This window comes from Gekko japonicus, unplaced genomic scaffold (genome assembly GCF_001447785.1).
Source record: "Gekko japonicus isolate JY-2015 unplaced genomic scaffold, Gekko_japonicus_V1.1 scaffold275, whole genome shotgun sequence".
Classification (NCBI taxonomy): domain Eukaryota; kingdom Metazoa; phylum Chordata; class Lepidosauria; order Squamata; family Gekkonidae; genus Gekko; species Gekko japonicus.
In genome coordinates, this window is record NW_015170895.1 from 471,177 (window position 1) to 490,614 (window position 19,438).

A 19,438-nucleotide genomic window follows, 5' to 3' on the forward strand; every position below is an offset into this window, starting at 1 on the left:
CTGCAGGCCCCCCCCCCATGGACTCCCCCGCCCCCTCGGAAGGCTCCGGGGCAGAGTCAGACAGGAATCTGTCCAGGGCATTTTGAACCAGTGGGTGCCTGACCCAGGGGGAGACAGCAACTTCCCTTTTGCTGTTAACTCCGGGAAGGCCAGTGGCTACCCAGGGAGAAAACTAACCCAGGCCTCTGGAATCAGGACAGGGCGGGTTCCAAAGCGCCCCCGACACAACAGAGGCCTCTAAAGGGGTCTCCGTAATGCCAGCTGTGAAGGGCTAGGCGAGAGCCAAGAAAGCAGAGGTCACTGCTGCCCATCAGGGCAAACCCCAAACAGCGAAGGATAAGAAGGAGAAGAGATTGGATTTATACCCCATGGCCCTTCACTACCCAAAGGAGTCTCAGAGCGGCTAACAAACTCCTTTCCCTCCCCCTCCCCACCGCAGACACCCTGTGAGTTGGGTGGGGCTGAGAGAGCTCTTGACAGAAACGGCTCTTTTTCAAGAACAGCTCTTATCAGAACTACGGGTTGCCCAAGGTCATCCAGCAGCTGCAACTGGAGGAGTGGGGAATCAAACCCGGCTCTCCCGAGCCCGCGCACTTAACCACTACTGGCTGCCGAAAAAGAAGAAGAGGAAGAAGAAGAGGAAGAGATTGGATTTATACCCCGCCCTTCACTAACCAAAGGAGTCTCAGAACGGCTCACAAACTCCTTTCCCTTCCCCTCCCCACCACAGGCACCCTGTGAGGTGGGCGGGGCCGAGAGAGCTCTTGACAGAAACGGCTCTTTTTCAAGAACAGCTCTTATCAGAACTACGGGTTGCCCAAGGTCATCCAGCAGCTGCAACTGGAGGAGTGGGGAATCAAACCCGGTTCTCCCAGATTAGAGTCCGCATACTTAAGCACGACACCAAACTGGCACATCTCTCACCTGACTGGAGAGGAAAGACCTTTTCTGCTGCTTTGAATCCAGTACAAATACTGTTCTGGTGATGGGGATTTGGGGCGAGACCCTCCCACACAGGCCCACCTTAAGTCAAGGGCAAGACAGCTTGTGTTTCAGAAGCCCATCAGCTCCTCCCTTCCTGGTCCAAAGCGCCCCCCCTCCCTGTAGTAAGAGGGCCCAGAAAGGAGCATGGCTTCGCTTCTCCCTCAGCACCACACAGCTCTGCTCTCCTGCAGCTGCCAATCTACAGTCTTAGGGCTGTCCCGTTCCCACCCCCCCCACCTCGGCCTCCAGCAGAACACGACCTTCCTCCTCCCCCACCCCCAGCCCTTTGCTGAGGAGATGCAGCTCTCAGCCCCTCGGCCTTCCTCTCTTCCCTGAGAGGTCTGAGTCCAGGGGCACCGTTAAGACCAACCAAGTTTTATTCTGGGTATAAGCTTCCACGTGCACGTGCTTTTTAAAGGTGCCACCGGACTCAAACTTGGTTCTGTTGCATTTGGAAGGTCAAGGTTTTTCTTGCTCAAAAGCCAGTCAGATCTGACTCTAGGGGTGCGGTGCTCATCCCCGTTTCCAAGCCGAAGAGCCAGCGCTGTCCGAAGACTTTTCCGTGGTCATGCAGCCGGCATGACTAAACGCCAAGGCGCACGGAACGCTGTTGCCTTCCCACTGAAGCGGTGCCTATTTATCTACTTGTGATGTCTTGCTTTCGAACTGGAAAGCGGAAGACATTTCTCCCCTTCTGCCAGGAGGGTGTTCGGCAATGGGGGGGGGGGGGGGGGCCCTTTCTCTACCCTCCTGGCCAAGGCGATTTAGACTCACAAAAGCGCCTTTGCGTCAGATTCAGCGAATCCCTGGAATGGTTCTCACTTCCCACTCAATTGGACTGTGTGCTTTGCAAAAAGGCCGCAAAGAAAGCAAACCTCTTTCATTGTAAAGTGATAGTGCAGGTGAGAGTTTGAGCAAAGCCCTGTCACGCTGGAAAGGACAGAGACCTGCCCCCATCCTGCAAGCCTGCTGGCTGGTGAATGGCCCACCCCTAACCCAGGTCATCCCGACAGATTAGATGACCCAAGATAATCCAGCCGCTGCCGCCAGGAGTGAAATCACTCCTCAAAGAGCTCTGGAATGTCTCCCTCTGCACGCCACCCCCCCTTTCATCTGCCTGGATGTCACCCCTCCCTTCACCGAAGGGCCTCCTCGGCGTAGCCAAAAAAGCCGGTCACCCGGAACCGGGCTGAATCCAAGCAAAACACAAAGGGGATCCAAGACCCACAAGCCGTATTCTCTCCCCCCCCCCCTTAAGTGCCTAACGCAGGAGAGTGAGAACCAGGAAGCCGGCTTCAAACAGAGACCAAAAAAAAACACAATTAAACATCACAAACAAACACAGCCGGAGTCAGAGGGAACAAAAACAGGACTTACTGCGCTGGAGTCACGATCTTTCCGGAACAAAGACCACGGTCAAGGGAACACCGAAAGGAAAGGGGAGGGGGGGAGAGAAAGGGAAAAAAAGCTTCGTAAAAATAGAACAATCGGAGCCGGTCCTCCGCAGGCCGCGGTCCCTGGCTCGGCTCGACAAAAACACTGGTGCCCCTTTTCATTCTTTGTTCTCGAGAAGGAATCTTGGCCCAGAGAGCGAGAGAAAGCGGCCTGCGGGGCGGGGGGGGGGGGGGGGCGACAATTACATGGCCAAACAAGCTGCCTCTTTTGTGCTTGAGACACAAAGAGGGCAGGACGCAAAACTGCTTTCCTCTGTTCCCGTCCTGACCAAGAAAGGAAAGAGCAGCTTCCCCTCATTTCTCCATTGAGGTTTTGCGAGGACTCTCCGGGGTCGCATTCCTGGACGGGGATTCTGGGCCTGGAGCCGCACAAGAGCTGGAATCCCCACCCCACCCCCCCAGAAGAGACCAAGACGAGCTCTTTGGGGGAAACAACCCTGCTATTAACACCTCCCCTGCCAGGGCCTGGGAGGAGGGGCTTTCTCCCCCAAGGGATCCCGGGTGCCAGGCCGGAAACCGGGCACCCAAGGCCTGCGCCGCTTGCTCACCTCGGGGGTCCAGGTCATGGTGGTTCTTCTCGTCCTTCACGGTCAGGTGCGCCTGGCCGCCCAGGGCCCCCAGCGCCAGCAGGCCCGAGCTGCTCCCCGTGACCGGAGGAATCCCCGGCGGCTGCAGCCCCGACGGGTGAGGAGGCAGTTGCACCGGGGGGCCGTGGGCCGCGTGGGAGAGGTGCTGAGCCTGGAGCTGCTGCTGCTGCAAGAAAGCCGGGGGGTCAGGAGCGGCAGAGAAACCCGGTGCATCACGCGGCACCCCACGAGGCCCCAGCCGCATCGGGAGGAGAAGGGCACGCTGGAGCCAAAAAGGAGTCGGGGGTGGTGGTGCAAAGCCCAATAACAACCCCAACAGATTTACAAACCCGCAGGTCTCCTCCGCTCATTAACCTGGCCACTACAAATCATCATGCAAAATTATTAGAGAAGAAGAGTTTAGATTCATACTCCACCCTTCACTACCCAAAGGTGTCTCAGAGCGGCCTACAAACTCCTTTCCTTTCCCCTCCCCACAATGGGCACCCTGTGAGGTAGGTGGGGCTGAGAGAGCTCTTGACAGAAACTGCTCTTTTTTCAAGAACAGCTCTTATCAGAACTACGGCTTGCCCAAGGTCATCCAGCCAGGTGCAAGTGGAGGAGTGGGGGAATCAAACCCGGTTCTCCCAGATTAGAGTCCGCGCACTTAACCACGACACCAAACTTGTGTTTTACCCCTGTGAGCTGTCAACTAGCCGTGTAGCTTTAAGCCAGGGGTGGCCAAACTTGCTTAATGTAAGAGCCACATAGAATAAACATCAGATGTTTGAGAGCTGCAACACATAAACAAATATTACACACACGTTTTTATTGAAAAAATATGCAAATTTGCTCTTACTAATATTAAATTGATAACTTTAGATGGGGAGGGAAGAAAGAGAGAGAGAAAGAAAGGTGGAAAGAAAGCAAATAGATGGGGGAGGGAGGGAGAGGTGGAAAGAAAGCAACTTCAATGTTAAATGTGTCCTCCAAGGCCCGCCCCCACCGGCAGCTAGCTTGGCTTGGAGAAGGGATTTAAAGAGACAGATGCCTTCTCCAAGCCGGCTGGTGGGGGGGGGGAGGCTTTGAGAATGCATTTAAAGTTCAAGCTGCTTTCTGTCTCTGCACTGGTTGGGGAAGGGAAGACCAATTGGGGAGGCATGCCTCCCCTTTGCTTCCCCAGCCACCGCAGCGGGAGGCGCACGATATGTGTGAAAGAGCCCCCATGTGGCTCCCGAGCCACAGTTTGGCCACCCCCTGCTTTAAGCCGTACCAAGACTACTTAGGGATTGAAGTGCTTTCCGAAATTAAAAACTTTGGAGCGTCAGTATTTCAGAGCACACCCCAATTTTTCATTTGCGCAAGACCTCAGCTCTAATGGAACCTCCTCACCTCAGGCAGTCTACGATCTTCCGCTGAAAGAGACACCTTCGGGGTAACAAGAGCCCCCCCTCCAGGTGGAGGGGAGACGCTTCCAACGCAAGGCAAGAATTAAAGAGAGGGGGGGAGCGCACTTAAAAGAGGAGCTACAGTTTCTGTTCTTCAAACCCGCGGATGCTAAAAACAATCAAACTGTTCTATTCAGCCTTCTCTGGATTCCGTTCAAGACATTCATGTCGGCCGGGGGGGGGGGACTAGCCCAGGGGCCTTGTCAGTTCTGCACTAAACAAAGCCTTGTTCTGTACTCAGTGGGGGGAGAAGAAGCACACTCAGTCCTGAGAGGGCAACGCGCTTGCACAGATTCTGTGCAATGCCACGGCTCTGTAGGGAGGGATACTCCTAGCCAATGCTCCCTCTAAGCTGTGGAGTCTTGTGAGCACAAATTCTACTCTGTGAGCGACTGGCATTAAAGTTGTGAGCGAGCGATTTGGCTGCTGCATCAATTAGTTTGGTCTGGAGCCTTCCTTCTGGAGTGAAGACAAAAATGTGTGAGCCGGAGACTAAAAAAACTGGGAGCTAGCACGCACTAACTCAGCTTCTAGCCCGTATTTCCCCCCCACACACCCACACACACTTGCATGCAGAAGAGGTAGACATTTCTATGCCCAACCTGACCCATGGAGAACGACTCTGCCGATCCTCTCCCTTTGCAGATAATTCCACGGATCAGGGATTCCCCCTCCGCATAATGCTCTGTTCGCCAGCCAACCCGAGTCGACATCCAGCCTGACCCCAAGAACTTGATTTTAGCCGGCGGTAATGTGAACCACCTTGCCACAAAGCATGTGACAGGTATAAAGTAAAGGATTTCGCTCCGTCTATGGCCAACGGGCCAGAAAGCCAGTCCCCTTGCATCTTGTAGCAGACTGGGAAGCAAGCGTCCCTTGCCAGGGGAACAGACAAGGTAGGCCTGACCAGTATATATGTGTGTGTGTGTGTGGGGGGGGTGTTTCTGTCCTCCAGAACAGAGAAATAATTAACGCAGTTTTAAGGGCCTCTGTGAGCTCACCACGCTCCAATCTGCTATACGTGGATTGGAGCCGCTGTGCTCCAGTAGTCTGGTGCAGCGGTTAAGTGCACGGACTCTAATCTGGGAGAACCAGGTTTGATTCCCCACTCCTCCTCCACTTGCACCTGGCTGGATGACCTTGGGCAAGCCGTAGTTCTGATAAGAGCTGTCCTTGAAAAAGAGCAGTTTCTGTCAGAGCTCTCTCAGCCCCACCCACCTCACAGGGTGTCTGTTGTGGGGAGGGGAAGGGAAAGGAGTTTGTAAGCCGCTCTGTGTTGGGTATTTACATGTTGAAAACACTCAGTGTGTGCATGGGGTTAAATGTCTGTTCTGTTGTTACAGGAAATCACCTGTCTTTGTGTTAGCCAGTGTTAGCTCAAGTCTGTTAGCCCGCGAAAGCATCCCTGTTCTAAGAGTTTGATTGGGAGCGAAGTGTTAGTAACTTTGCATTTTATGAGCCCTCTTCCCGTCTTTGTTCGCCTTGGAGGAGAAGCACGTTGGAGGGCCATCTTCTTCCAGTTCTTCTAGTCTAGAGAGGATGTAGCTGAATTAGCTCTCTGTTATTTTCTCCCAAGTTACCCTTCCCTATGGTAGAATTGTAGTAAACTTTTATATTTTTAAACACACATGGACTCTGGGTCTGATTATTGAACTCTGGCATCACTAAGCTGTTTTTTAACTCTGCTGAATTTCTTTAAAAACTCTAACACTCTGAGACTCCAAGTGAAGGGCGGGGAATAAACCCAATCTCTTCTTCTACTTAGGTGGGATCCAAGAGAAATTACGCGGGAGGCGCAGAGGAGGAACCAGGTTCTTGGATAAGGCTGGGGTGCATCAGCTGGGAACCTTCCCCACCTCTGCAGTGCAGCCTGTGCAGGACGCTGCACGCCATTTGAACCTGCTGCCGCACCTATGGGGAGCGGGTAGCACCCCTGGAGTAATGAACGCCAGGTGCTGGCTTCTTTTGCGTGCCGGTGGAAGCTCCCAGTGAAAGCAACACCACCGTAAACACGTGTGCGCGCTGCTTTTCCAACCCGGAATAAAATGCGCCATTGGCTATGACGGCTGCCCAGGACAGAGACCGCAGGCAGTGCCCCCCCCCCCCCCTCCCTCCCACTCTCCGTGGCTGGCACAAGATCCCTTCACAGGGAATCAGTTACCTCCCACAGCACCCTGCAGGCTCAGGCGGGCCGAGGAGGAAGCGAGGGGTTAAAGGGCACACTTCCCGCGGTTTACATTTGCATGGTGTTGAGTGAGCACACCCTCCTTTGCAAAAGCATAGAATGACACCCTGGCTCATCTTTCAGTCCGGCCATGAACTGCTGGGGGGGGGGGCACGATTAGGCATGAGACTTCTCTCAGTATCCGCCTCCCCCTCTTTGATAATACCACAGCCCCACCTCCCAGGGTTTCTCTCACCAAGTGTCTGGCATGATCAAGAAAAAATATTACCTAATTATTCTGGTACACTTGCATGGAGCAAAGGGGCAAAGGTCAGCGGCACTCCCCGCCCCCAGTGCTGAGTTGTCCCACTCACACCCCCGCCCCACCCCATAGATCAAAAGCCAGCAGAGTTCAAGCCCGGCATGTGGAGGCCAGGCAGGAGAGAAGAAGAAAACCCTAACCCACAACAAAGTCAACACAGCAAGACACCACCAAAGAACTGTCCTGGGCGTGCCACAGAATTAAGCCCTGTTCACACGGTACAGTAAACACACAGGCATCCTGCTCGGACACCAGTACACCTGATTGCAAGAAACAGCCAACACAGGTCAACAGTGGGAGGGGGCTTCTAATGTTCTGGCCCCACTGGTGGACCTCCTGATGGCACCTGGTATTTCTGGCCACTGTGTGACTCAGTGTTGGACTGGGTGGGCCTTTGGCCTGATCCAACATTGGCGTCTCTTATGTTCTTATAGGAACGCTCAGTATGGGGCAAGGGATGCTCTGTATTCTTGGTGCTTGGGGGGGGGGCAAGAGTGGGAGGGCTTCTGGTGTCCTGGCCCCACTGCTGGACCTCCTGATGGCACCTGGTATTTCTGGCCACTGTGTGACACAGAGTGTTGGACTGGATGGGCCTTTGGCCTGATCCAACATTGGCGTCTCTTATGTTCTAATGTTCACTGGTGGACCTCCTGATGGCACCTGGTATCTTTGGCCCCTCTGTGGCACAGAGTGTTGGACTGGACGGGCCTTTGGACTGATCCAACATTGGCATCTCTTATGTTCTTATGTTATCTTCTTAACTGGGGTCCAATCCCTGGGTGATTGTTGGCGTTTCTGTCACAGATTTCAGCTTCCCCTGCGTTGAATGCAACCAGTGTCCCCTCTAAGCTGAGTTATTGTGAGCTAACTCACAGTTTTTTAGCCTCCAGGTCACAGACCTTTGTCTCAGCTCAGGAAGGAGGGCTCCAGAGCAAACTAATTCACACAGCAGCCAAATCGCTCACTCACAACTTTAATGCCAGCAGCTCACAAAGTAGAATTCTTGCTCACAAGGCTCCACAGCTTACAGGGAGCATTGAAACGCAACACGAGAATCACTCAATGGATGTACCCAGCAGAATCAAGGGTGCGCTGTTAACACATTGTACGTGCGTTCGCTGCAGCTTGTGAACATGGCTTCTCCGTGAACGCAGGGAGGGGGTGACAACAGCAGGCCAGGAAGTCTGGCGGCCGAATCGCTGGGTAGGCAGAGCACGTTTAATTGGATTACGCTCATCCCGCTTCCTGGCTTTCTGAACCGATCTAATGGCGCATCACATAAAGTTCACCCGTTGAATTGTGTGGAGCCGAGCCTGTTAATCATTTCCAGAGGTCCAAAATGAATCCAGGGCTGCTTTTATGGCAGCCTGAAGTACTGATGGCCTGCCGGCAAAGCCTTAACAATGCTCAACCGAATGGAGACAGGGTCAGGGAGGGGAACAGAAAGGAAAGCAAAGCAAAGCAACGCGGCCCCCCACTGACACGCCTGATGACTCTAGGCAGGGCCAGTCCTTGGGAGAGCCCGTGTAGGTTTCCCACACACTCTGCCCCTTGCCTTTGTGACTCCAGTTCCCATGTGCCACAGTGACTGCAGAGGGGATGCACTGGCTTGCTGCTCTCACACGGCAAGGGGGCTGATCCTTTCCCACTGCTCTTGGGGACAATGCTCCCTCTAAGCTTCCCACACACTCCACCCCTTGCCTTTGTGACTCCAGTTCCCATGTGCCACAGTGACTGCAGAGGGGATGCACTGGCTTGCTGCTCTCACACGGCAAGGGGGCTGATCCTTTCCCACTGCTCTTGGGGACAATGCTCCCTCTAAGCTTCCCACACACTCCACCCCTTGCCTTTGTGACTCCAGTTCCCATGTGCCACAGTGACTGCAGAGGGGATGCACTGGCTTGCTGCTCTCACACGGCAAGGGGGCTGATCCTTTCCCACTGCTCTTGGGGACAATGCTCCCTCTAAGCTTCCCACACACTCCACCCCTTGCCTTTGTGACTCCAGTTCCCATGTGCCACAGTGACTGCAGAGGGGACGCACTGGCTTTCTGCTCTCACATGGGAAGGGGGCTGACCCTTTCCCACTGCTCTTGGGGACAATGCCCTCTAAGCTACAAAGTCTTGTGAGCAGAAATTCTAATTTGTGAGCTACTGGCCTTAAAGTTGTGAGGGAGCCATTTGGCTCCTGCATAAATCGGTTTGCTCTGGAGCCCCTCCTTCCTGAGCCAAGACAAAAATGTGTGAGCCGGAGGCTAAAAAACTGTGAGCTGGCTCACACTGACTCAGCTTAGAGGGAACACTGCTGTGGGACTGTATTTACATATGCCGAGCAGGCCAGAAATGAGAGCTGAGCCACTTCGCCACCTCCCCCATGCTCCCCCGGGAACTATGCTCGATGACGCAGGAGAATTTGGCATCGGTTCTCTTTCCTCTTCCACACAGAGGTTCGCTCGTTTTCTCTTTGCCGCCCGGCTTCCCTGCCCGCCCCCCTGGCAACTGGCATAACCCCATCAACTGCAGAGCCGGGAAGCAGAGAAGCGGTTCTATGTCCCAAGCATTGAGACAGGAGGGAATGCGCTGCGGGCCTCGCCAGCCGTCTTGTGGGTGACCGGAGCACATGGGCACACGGAGCGGCCTTCCACTGAACCAGACCGTCGGTCCACCAAGGCCAGGATTGTCTGCTCGGACTGGCAGCCGCCCTCCGGGGTCTCAGGCAGAAGTCTTTCACATCGCCCACGACTCGGTGTTTTTAGCCGGAGATGCGGGGGACTGAACCTGGGGCCTTCTGCAACTGGCAGCTCCTCAGATGACCCTCAAAATGAAGTTTGAAAAATTTGGCCGAACCTCAGAAAAAGGACAACAGGCAGGGTCACCACAAGGGTCGCCGGGTGCCTTCCTCCTGGCGGCAGGGAGATTTGTGTGTCTGTGTGTGCCAGGGGCAGGCAGGGATGCCAGTGATGCGCTGATGTCACTTCCAGAAGTGATGACATCACATCAGGCACATCAGGGTGACAAAACTCTGTGGTAAACAATGGCTACAAACCATAAAGTTTTGCCCAGAAAGTAGAGCATCACCCTCAGTGTTGCTGCCGTGATGACGTCACTTCTGGAAGCGACGTCAGCAGGCCGCCAAGGTCACATGGGGCCGTCTGTTTGGGGGTGGGGTTTCCCCCCCACCGGTCAGCTGACCGGCAGCGGGCCAAAGCCCGCAAAAGCAGGGGACCGGCGAGCCAGTCGGGGACTGCCCTTTTCGCACAGAGGAGGCGTGGACTCGGGAATCAGCAAAGCCGGGCGACAAAGTGCGTTCCGTAAGAACTGGAGAATCCCGGCAGCTGAGAAGGGGAAGGCAGACACCCGACTCCCAAGCCGGTCAAGCGGCCGGTCCCTCCTCTGAAGTGGGCAAGAAGCTCCCACGCCCTGGACCGAGAGCCCCATCCCAAAGGGAGCCGGCTGCTCCAAAAAGGGGCTTTCCTGGGACCAGTGTTCCCTCTAAGCTGAGTTAATGTGAGCTAGCTCACAGTTTCTTAGCCTCCGGCTCATACATATTTGTCTTAGCTCAGGAAGGAGGGCTGCAGAGCAAACTAATTTATGCAGTAGCCAAATCATGAGCTCCCAACTTTAATGCCAGTAGCTTACAAAGTAGAATTTTTGCTCACAAGACTCCATAGCTTAGAGGGAACATTGCCTGGGACTGCCCCAACAAGCATCGAGCCTTTAGGCTGGGGACCTAGGCAAGGAACGGTGAGCCGGAAGCCACACCCTGTCCTGAAGGCGCCTGCGAGGTGCTGCGTGGCCGCGGCACCCAGGGCCCAAGGAATGCCTGAATGTGGCGCCAGGGAAATGGAAGTCGGCAACCAGGGAGCCCAACAGGTGCGGAAGGATGCCGGGAAGGCAGTGGATCGGGGACAAAGCCGCCACGCCCCCCACCACACCGCTTCCTCCCTGACTTGATTACTGTGAGCAGGCCCACCCCCAAAAGCTTGGAGTGTCCACCTTGTCCTGAGGTCTCGAGGACAAAAGACGGTGGCCACGGCGGGGGGGGGGGGCTGTACAGGGAGGAGATGCAGCACCCACACCTCCAGACGTCCTTCGGGCTCGCTTCCACGGGGAAGGAGGCGGACGTCACAGAAACTGCAAGACTGCAGGAGGAATGGGAAGGCAGACCCTGGGAGGAGGAGGAGATTGGATTTACAGACCGCCCTTCACTCAGAGTCTCAGAGCGACTTGCAAACTCCTTTCCCTTCCCCTCCCCACACAACAGACACCCTGTGAGGGAGGTGGTACCAAGAGAGCTCTGACACAAACTGCTCTTTTTCAAGGACAGCTCTTATCAGAACTACGGCTTGCCCAAGGTCATCCAGCAGCTGCAAGTGGAGGAGTGGGGGAATCAAACCCGGTTCTCCCAGATTAGAGTCCGCGCACTTAACCACGACACCAAACTGGCTCTCACAGAACAGAGTTCCTTGAGGGACCGGGAGACTTTGGAGCGGCTGGGGGGGTGGGGGGCCGAGGGGGCCAAGGACCGACCGTGGAAGGCATTGAGACTGTGAGCTGGATCCAGGCCCCCAGGGAAGGGAACGTAAGAGAAGCCATGCTGGTTCAGGCCAGTGGCCCATCCGGTCCAACACTCGGTGTCACCCAGCCACAAGGTATAGATAGGGGCTCTGGGGCAAGGGATGCTCTGTCTTCTTGGTACTTGGGGGGTTCAACAGTGGGAGGGCTTCTAATGTCCTGGCCCCACTGGTGGACCTCCTGATGGCACTGGTATTTCTGGCCACTGTGTGACACAGAGTGTTGGACTGGATGGGCCTTTGGCCTGATCCAACATTGGCTTCTCTTATGTTCTTATGTTCTTAAAACCCAGGGGCCATCAGGAGATCCACCAATGGGGCCAGAACTCCAGGTGGGATACAGGGATGGACACCCCATGCTTTAGCCACCGTTCTTACGCTTTTGCTTTGGCTCTAATTGTTTGAATGACGCCGTGCTGCCCCCAGTCAGCGTTAACTGTAGGTAACAGTAGTTGAGTAAAACTGCTCTGTATCTTTAAGAGCAATTGCCCCTGGGAACTGTAGTCCTCAGTCAGGTGTCCCCAACGCATCCCTCTGACTGGCTTGTTAAGGGTGATTTCCTGAGCTCACAGATGCACTTTTTTTTTGTTTGGCTTGGATGGTTTCTAAGACACGTTTTGCATCAGGCATGTTTTTGATCTGTGAGCCGCCTCGGTCGGTGGCACTGATGAAAGGGGGTGGGGTTGGGTGGGTTTGATACGTTTTGCAAGGAAATTAAAAATAAATAAATAAAGCGCTCAGAACCCGAACAGGCGTGAATGATTCGGCAGCAGCAAACTGGAGAGACTCAGGGGAGAAGAGCAGAAGGGGGGCGGAAACAGAGAGGGGAGGCCCGGGAAAAGAGGAAGAGAAGAAGAAGAGAAGAAGAAGAGAAGAAGAGATTGGATTTATACCCCGCCCTTCACTTGGGAGTCTCAGAGCGGCTTACAAACTCCTTTCCCTTCCCCTTCCCACAACAGACACCCTGTGAGGTGGGTGGGGCTGAAAGAACTCTGACAGAGACTGCTCTTTTTCAAGGACAGCTCTGCCAGAGCTTGTGACTGACCCAAGGTCACACCAGCAGGTGCAAGGGGAGGAGTGGGGAATCAAACCCGGTTCTCCCAGATTAGAGTCCGCGCACTTAACCACTACTCCACAATTGGCTCTCAGGAACTGACTTCTTCAGGCATCCGGATGGACCAGCTGGGACGCGGAAAGGGGGGGGGCGGGGAGGGGGGGCTACCAATGCGATGAAGAGAGAAATAGTAAGTATTTTGGAATACAGTCGCTGTGAACCCATACATAAAAACTCGCCCTGCCAACAAGCTTTGCTGTCAATTCTTCAGAGGGCCTGCGACTTATTGCCCCTCGAACCTCTCTGGTAGAAACGGCAGGAGAACGAAGTTCTGAGTCCAGCGGCACCTTTAAGACCGACCGAGTTTTATTCTGCGGGTAAGCTTTCGTGTGTACACACAAAAGCTTACCCGCAGAATAAAACTCGGTCAGTCTTAAAGGTGCCGCTGGACTCGAAGCTTTGCTCTACTGCTTCGGACCGACACGCAACTCCACCCGAACCGATCTTCCTGGTGGAAACTGTGCTCTTCGAGTGTTCTGCGAGTCGAGATCAGGAGACGAGTGACTAACAGATCCCCCGACGCAGCATCAGCAAAAAAGAAGAAGAGGAGACTGGATTTATAACCCACCCTTCACTGCCTGAAAGAGTCTCAGAAGCAGCCTACAATCTCCTTTCCCCTCCCCAAAACGGACACCCTGTGAGCAATGCTCCCTCTAAGCTGTGGAGTCTTGTGAGCAAACACTCTACTTTGTGAGCTCCTGGCATTAAAGTCATGAGCGAGCGATTTGGCTACTGCATAAATCAGTTTGCTCTGGAGCCCTCCTTCCTGAGCGGAGACAAAAATGTGAGAGCCGGAGGCTAAAAAACTGTAAACCAGCTCACGCTAACGCAGCTTAGAGGGAACACTGCCTGGGAGGTAAGTGGGACTGAGAGAGCTCTCTCAAGCACTGCCCTTGAGAGAACCGCTTTGAAAGAAATGACGACTGACCCAAGATCACACGCCAGCAGCTGGGGAATCAAACCCGGCTCCTCCCAGATTAGAGTCCGCGCTCCTAGCCACCACACCAAACCGGCTCTCAATGTGCAGGGTCTACAATTTCTTATGTATGGGATCACAACGCCTTCAATTTTTGTTTGTAATTATTGCTCTCTTCATCGCAACAACAGCTTTGTGCCCCCGTCCCCTTCTATTTTTTCTTAACTGGGTCCTGAAACAAACAGAGGGGCACGTGATCCAGTGCCGGAACCCCGTCTCCTCCCGGAGAGCTCTTGCTAACTCCCAGACAGCAGACGTTTCTTGGTTGCTTCCCTTGACCGACGAAACAAGCCAGAGCCCCAAGTTGAATTCCCTTTCAATCCACACAGGAGAGCAATTGGGGGATCAGGGGCCAGGAGTCCGAGGAGAAATGCAGGAGACGGTCCAGAGCTCTGGTTCCGCACAGCTGTCGCCCAGTGGGACCATTAAACCCTGCTGGCTTCATGCCCAGAGCGGGTGGCACGCTGCTTCAGCCTTGCCAAGAGAGGAGGATTTAGGCCTTTAGTTGTTTCAATCAAATCCAGGCACTGCTTCCAGCCGCTGGAATGGGCCAAGAAGCAGCCCAACGCCCTCCTGCCTTCTGCTTTCATCCCAAGAGCTCCGACACGGCTCCCAAGGAATGCCTGGCTGGGGTACCTGCCAAGCAGTTTATGCCACCGTATGGCAGATGGTCAGGTGCCGTTTAAAACCATAGGGGCTATGCGATGCCTCCCGGAAGCTGGCAAAGCGTGTGCAGAAGAGGGCAACCAGGATGGTGAGAGGGTTGGAAACCAGGTCTTAGGAGGAAAGGCTGAGAGAGTTGGGTCTGTTTAGCCTGGGAAAGAGAAGGCTTAGAGGGGACACGATTGCAGTCTTCAAGTATCTGAAGTATCTGAAGGGCTGTCCTGTAGAAGATGGAGCGGATCTATTCTCTCTTGCTCCGGACTAGATCTAATGGGTGGAAATGACAAGGGAGTCGATGGCGGCTAAATATCCAGAGAGACTTCCTAACTGCCAGAGTGGTTGAGCAGTGGAACAGTCTGCCTCGGGAGGGGGTGGATGCTTCTTCGCTGGACGTTTTCGAGCGGAGGATGGACGACCCTCTTTCGGGTAAGTTGCAGGGCTGTCTTTCAGCTTTGCTCCTGCAGAGTGCGGGGGGTTGGACTAGATGACCTGCAAGGTCCCGTCCAACTCTTTCTATGATTCTACGATAATAAGCCACACCAAGCCTGTCTTGGACCACACAGTGAGCACTGGGGAGAAAGAACTACCTGCTCTGCCCCCCCACCCAGCGGCTCCTGGTTACCCACCCTCCTTGCAACACCAGACAAGGCAGTCCTCAGGGTTGGCTGCCCCCAAAGCAGTTTCCACTGGCACCCCCACCACCTCCGGTGACCAGCAGAAGGCGAATGAGGCATTCGCCCCCCCCACACACACACACACCACACACGGGCAGAAGAATGCCACCTTCTTCCCACCTCTGTCTGCCAGACTAACGGAGGCGTTCAAAGGGGCCACAAACTGCACGCTTTGCATTAGCTCCTCTGCTTCTAAAAAAAAAGCAAAGTGCTCCTTGAGGAGGTGTGGAGGTGAGCACCCCCACAAGGAAAATTCGCATGAGCAAATTGTGCAGGCACTGGGCGGGGGTGCCCACTCCTTCCAGGAGAGGACAGCACGGCAGCAGGCACTGTGTGCATTTGTGGCACCCAAGGACCTCTCAGCAGGACAGGCCCCTGCAGTTGTGTGTCTTAACCGCAAGGCATCTCAAAGGCCAGGGAAAGGGGCGCCCCCCCCCCTGCCCCACACCCCTCGCACGCCTGCATCCTTCAAAGTGCTTCCACATGTCCCCACATTCCTTCGCCTGCAGGAATGGCCAGAGACACAACTGCACGTTTTCCCCCACCGACGCGCTTTGATCTCCGGGCTGAAGCTCTCCAGCGCCAAGAGCCATTCGGGAAAACCGAAATCGAGTGTCGCGGGGGCAAACCCAAACCACATGTGAGGCTCCGATAATCATTCACGGGGGGGGGGGGGGGGCGCGGGGGCGCTGGGATCAATGCAAAACAAAGAGGTGGGGTGGGGGCCCCAAAAGGAACCAGGCATCAAGCATCTGCACAATTCAAAAGCAGTGTGCCAGAAAGAGCATGGCCCACGAAGGAATACCCTTTGCAGCCAGGAAAAGTGTCGTGGCTTCGTACTAATTCCCCTTTCCCCCCAAAATAACCCCGTTCAGCAACGGAAGCACCGAGTACCCAATGGCATTTCTGCAACGCCACAAAGAACTGGAGTGGCCGAAACAGCCCCATAGCAATCCAGGCTGGAGTATACCCAGTAGCTCAACTATCCCCCCCCCCCACCAGCAGGGCACTCACTGCCCCTCGCCCTACACAAACAAATTAGGGGTAGCATTTATCAGACAGGTGTTTGGTTTGAAGTATCCCTGCCAGCATCTGGATCAATGCAGAAGCGGCAAGACAGCGCAACACCTGAGGGACGGCCAGTGTCCAGCTGCCCTGAGCCCGTTCGCGGGGAGGGCGGGGTATAAATACAATAACAATAAAAATAAATAAATAAATACGTTGCCGAAGGAGGCTGCAAGAATGAGTCAAGGCCCGGCCACACCAAGTCACCCCAAACTCCACAGCAAATTGCACTTCAACAGTATAACAGAGACAGACCTGCCCTCGCCCAGGCCTGAAGAAGGGCTTGCAGTTTAAGACCAATTTTTAAGCAGAGGGCAGCCGGACTCCCCCCCCCCCATAAAACCACTGAAAGCTACAGAGAAATGCAGCAGGCTTCCCTGTAGCAGATTCTTTTTGCAAAGATTTGCGCTGTACTATGAAACTTTTCTCCCTTACCCAGAATGCTGGAACTCCTGGGCACCACCCAGTGAACCCGATGGGCAGTAGGTTCAGGACAGACCCAAGGAAATACTACTTTACACAGCGAGTGATTAGAACGTGCAGTTTGCTGCCAAAGGATGTAGTGATGGCCACAAGCAGAGGCAGCTTTAAAAGGGGGTTAAACAGATTCATGGATGACAGGTCTACTCTACTAGGAGAGTAGGATACTACCGTAGTCATGGCGACCAAAGGGAGCCTCCACATTCAGAGGCAGTCAACCTGTGGCCAGGAGGCAACATCAGGGGAAGGCCTCGGCCTCTATGCCCTAGGATCTGAACCAGAGGTCATTTCGGGGGGATCGCAGTTCCCCCGGGTGAGGTACGGGGGGGGGCACATGACGAAGCCCCGCCCCCCGCTTCCGGTTGCCCCGCTTCCAGCCCTCATTCAGCCAGGAGGAGGCAGGAGAAGAGGGAGGGTAAGTTGCTTCCTCCCTGCCTCTTCCTACCCCTGCCTGCCTGGGGCCAGGGAGGGCCTAGGCGGGGCTTCCTCGCACTCCCGCCGGCCTTGCAGGTCCACCGCCGGGCTAGGCAGTGGAGCTGCAAGGCCGCCGGTGGCGGCCGGGACCGTTGGGGGCGGGGGGTGTGGCCTTATGACACACTTCCGATGATGTCAGGGGGTGTGGCATATGCTAATGAGTCATGCTAATGAGTTCCCCTAGCTCTTTTTCTACGAAACGACCCCTGATCTGAACCCAATCTCTGTTTTGGAAACAGCCTCTCTCTGGACAGTTGACTGTCCGCTGTTGTGCCAACAAACAGGAGGGCAGAGAAATCCTTGTTTGGACAGCTAAGATAAGATCAGAAAACTCCCAGAAAGCTTGGGACCCCGGATAACCAGGAGCCTGCATGGAGAAGGCCTTTCTTCACATCTGTTCAGAGAAATCGAAACCAGGCATTTCGATCGACAGTCCCCCAGAGGCCAGGCAAGCGTCTGGCTAGAGAGAGAAAATTTCCTGTTTTAGCTTGTGGTGGGGTTTTGTTTTTGTTTTTTTGCAAGCGCCGCCCTTCCCCGAAACTACCAGCACAGGGCAGGACTGTCTCTGTTTGCAGGAATAATGATAGGAATAAAGGGATATACACACGGTGAGAGGCAGATTGGGAACTCCACGTACCCCGATGATGGCGTTCAGCTCGGTCATGGTGACCTGTTTGGCACGCTCAACAGCTTGAGCCACTTGCTGTTGGTGCTGCGGAAATGCAAGAGAGAGAGAGAGAGAGGAAAAACTGGGTTAAACCCTCCTCCTTCCAAGGACACGGCAACATCTGAAGGCCAGTTCTGATGTCTGGGCTTCTGCCCCCAGTGGAATTCTGGGAACTCTAACCACGAGTTCAACACACACACACACACACACACAGAAACCTTCACAGTGACTTCTCCTCGGCACGCACCCGGAACCACAATTCTCAAAGCCCCGGCAGGGAAGCCAAGATAATTAAGCCAATTTGTGGCATCGGCATCTCCTTGGAGACGCATCAAAGAAAAAGGGGAATCGATGCGCTCAATAGGTCAACGGATACGACGTCTTGAGCACTGGATTGCCCCTTGCAAGACCTCTTCTGTGTGCAGAAAACGTAGCTCTCATTAGGGAAACTTGGGTGCCCACAAATTGTGGCTGGGCGTCACCATCAATTTTTATTTCTACTACTCAACTGCAATGGCCAGTCCTCACCACAATATTACCCGTAACTGTAAGACAATTCCCTAGCTGGAAATTGTGTTAACAGAAAACATTCAAGCTTAGTCATTCGACTTGCTATCTTCAGTCTTATCTGAATTAACACACACACACACACAAAACATGATTTTTACTTCTAAGTTGTGATAAGTTATGTATCTTTGACCCGTCTGTCCGTCCAAATTCCTCGTCAACAGATAAACCATTTTTGTTTATTGTATGGCAGAGTTACACACAAGAAACGTATATAACCATATAAAATATGTAACCAAGTGGATACAACGGGTATGCAGAGCGACAGGCAATCCCCCCTAAATATCTGAATTTTCAGTCCACTCCGTTTTCCAAGGAAGCTCAAGTCCTGTGCGACACACATATTCTCTGGTGAAGGAAATTCCTCTCGTGAAGAAATCTGAGCTAGGCCACAACTGTAAAGCTGAGGCTTTGTTTATACACCCTGTATTTAACCTTATTGTAAACACTATGTTTCTGTTTTCAAAAGGCCATATGATGCCTGTTCCAAATTCCTGCCCGAACGTATTACAAACAGTGAAGAAGTCGGACAAGTTTTCCCAAGGACCAGGAATTCTGTGGCACCTTCAAGACTAAAATGCTGGAGGTGGCACACAGTTCACAGAGTACGGGTTCCTCTCTACAGACTTCTTTTTTTTGTGGGGGGGGCAAATATCTCAGCAGCAGGGCACACACTTGGCAAGATGCGGGTTCCTGAGGAGTTCAGGCACTGGCATGTCTCCAGAGGAAAGGCTCCCTGGGACCCTCTGGCCGGCTGGTGTTCAGAATGGCAGCTTCAGACATTCAAGGATGCAGTCCTGCGTGCAGTTCCCTGGCAATAAAGCCCCCTAACCTGCAGGGACTTACTTCTGGGTGACTCTGCACCACTGTTCCCTCTAAGCTGTGAAGTCCTGTGAGCAAAAATTCCACTTTGTGAGCTACTGGCATTAAAGTTGTGAGCGGGCGATTTGGCCACTGCATAAATCCATTTGCTCTGGAGCCCTCCTTCCTGAGCGAAGACAAAAACGTGTGAGCCGGAGGCTAAAAAACTGTGAGCTAGCTCACACTAACTCAGCTTAGAGGGAACGCTGCTCTGCACATGGTCAGACCGAAACGCTCTGGCTGCTGCATTTGGAAAAGCTTCTCCCTAGCAAATCTGACTTCGGTTCTGTTTTTATTTAAAGAAACCTCTCTCCTTACTTAGAAGGGTCATCGGGTCCAACCCCCTGCACAATGCAGGAGATTCACAAATACTCCCGCGCAGACAC

The 19,438-nt window shown here is 54.0% G+C and overlaps 1 protein-coding gene across 2 annotated transcripts in view; it reads right to left on the minus strand.

Moving 5' to 3' along the window:
* TLE3 (transducin like enhancer of split 3) overlaps positions 1-19,438 on the minus strand; it is a 62,790-nt gene that overhangs the window by 17,972 nt on the left and 25,380 nt on the right. For both annotated transcript variants that reach the window (XM_015418511.1, XM_015418510.1), the window contains exons 4-6: positions 17,565-17,669; positions 2,987-3,191; positions 2,362-2,378 (exon numbers count right to left, since the gene is read on the minus strand). In XM_015418511.1, coding sequence (XP_015273997.1) covers positions 2,362-2,378; positions 2,987-3,191; positions 17,565-17,669 — 327 coding nt within the window. The remainder of the gene's footprint in view (positions 1-2,361; positions 2,379-2,986; positions 3,192-17,564; positions 17,670-19,438) is intronic.